This window comes from Monoraphidium neglectum (genome assembly GCF_000611645.1).
Source record: "Monoraphidium neglectum strain SAG 48.87 unplaced genomic scaffold scaffold02256, whole genome shotgun sequence".
NCBI lineage: Eukaryota > Viridiplantae > Chlorophyta > Chlorophyceae > Sphaeropleales > Selenastraceae > Monoraphidium > Monoraphidium neglectum.
The window spans coordinates 1-1,788 of NW_014011372.1; the positions used below are offsets into that span (position 1 = coordinate 1).

General features: G+C 59.8%; 1 protein-coding gene across 1 annotated transcript; it reads left to right on the forward strand.

Moving 5' to 3' along the window:
- Positions 1 to 494: 494 nt before the first annotated feature.
- MNEG_10287 (hypothetical protein) lies at positions 495 to 710 on the forward strand (the record flags this gene model as incomplete). Its single annotated transcript, XM_014041238.1, has 1 exon — positions 495 to 710. One exon carries the CDS (start codon positions 495 to 497, stop codon positions 708 to 710), a length of 216 nt encoding a protein of 71 aa, XP_013896692.1.
- Between the last annotated feature and the right edge of the window lie 1,078 nt (positions 711 to 1,788).

The following is a 1,788-nucleotide window of genomic DNA, read 5'->3' on the forward strand; positions in this document are numbered from 1 at the left end:
CCCCCAGGTCCTGGCCATGAACCTGGTGCTGCTGGTGGGGGTCCTCTTCGCGGGATTCCTGGCCAACAAGGAGTCCATACCCCTCCCGCTGAGGTGGATCACGTACCTCTCCGTCTTCAGGTGGGGGCCCTCAATTGTATTTGAGGGTCGACGCCACGATAGCCCCTGGCGCGACAGGGAGCAGACCCTTTTTTGGAGGGAGGGCGAACAAGCAGCCGCCTGCTGGCGGCCTGCGTGGCGCGCCCCTGTATGCAGTGTCCGGGCAGCGCGCATTTGCGCAGGTGTCTTTTTCTGCGGTCTTCTTCTCTTGCTCTTGATACGCTACATGTGCACATGCACGCGCGCGCACACACACACACACACACTCTCTCTCCTCCACGCACACACACACACACACAAACACATATCCACATACATGCACGCACACAAACCATCAGCCAACCCCCCCTCCCTCCCCTCAAAACCCCATCCACCCCAGGTACGCCTGGGAGGCAATGGTCATTAACGAGCTGCGATCCCTCTACCTATACTTCACCGCCCCCAACGTGTCCATCACCGTCTCGATGAAGGGCACCGTCTTCCTCGACATCATCGGCGTCAAGGCGCGCATGATGCTGCCGGACATAGCCATCCTGGTGGCCATGTGGGCCGGCTGCTGCGCGCTGCTGTGCTTCGTGATGCACTGGCGCAACGGGCGCCGGAGGGCGTGACGCGGCGCCTTCTTCGGCGGCGGCGGCAACTTGCTTGGTGCATGCAGTCAACCGCCGCGTGCTTCTGTAGTGGATTTGCATGGCATGTGAGTTTGAGTCGCAGTGTGCTTATGGGAACATGAGGGGAGGGCTTAGTCTTAAGCAATGACTGCTCAGAGCGCCTGCGCAAGGTCTGCATTGCCTGGAGCCGCCCCGCATGGCAGCCCCGGTTGAGCAAGGCGTGTGCTGCCCTTTGAGGCACGCCCTCTCGTTGAGCACGCACACTGCTGCAAGTTGATGAGCGTTGACCACACTGTGTCAGCGGCCATGCGCCTCTCCGCCTTGAAGATTTGGCAGCGGCGTGATTTGCCTTGATTGCTGTCGCACGCATACAGACCTGGCACGTACAGATGTCACGGCAGGTCCGGTGCTTTTGCATTGCTGGCGGCCAATGTGCCTGCATGATACCAAGTGTTGCTCAAGACACGTCTGTAAAGCCTGCGTGACGGCTGCAGCCAGCTGCAGATTTTGCTGGTGCCTCTGGCTCATGCAAGAGGGAACGCGCATGCATGCCATAGGGCTGGGTGCAAGTGAATTGCCTGCCGCGTGCCCCCGAGCGGGGCCATGTGTGGCCCAGCTGAAGCAGCGACAACGTCAGCTTCAACGGGTGACATGCACAGACTGAGTGCAAGTGGGACCTCAACTTTAATCCCCAATATTGCGGGCCACAGCTGCCATGCGCAGCCGCTGCTAGGCGAGGTGCTGCCTGACAGCCCAAGTGCTGTCCTGCATGCCATCCGTATTGCTTCACGCCGCAGCTTCAGTGGGGCAGCAGAGCTTTCCTGATTGCACCGAGATTGAATGCACCATCTGCATTACGATACACGCGTTGTGTTGCTTATGTAAAGAACTTGTCACGTGTGTACGGTATTGCGGCCGGTTGATCGTGAGTTGACCGTGCTCGGTTTCGCCTCAAGAAGTGGTCGTCGCCTGCGTTGTGTCAAGAAGGACGTCGATCTGTGGTATATTCTACATCTTTCGGACCATCAAGCACCGCTGTAGTCGGCGTCTCGCCCCCCCCCCCCCCCCCCCCCCCCCC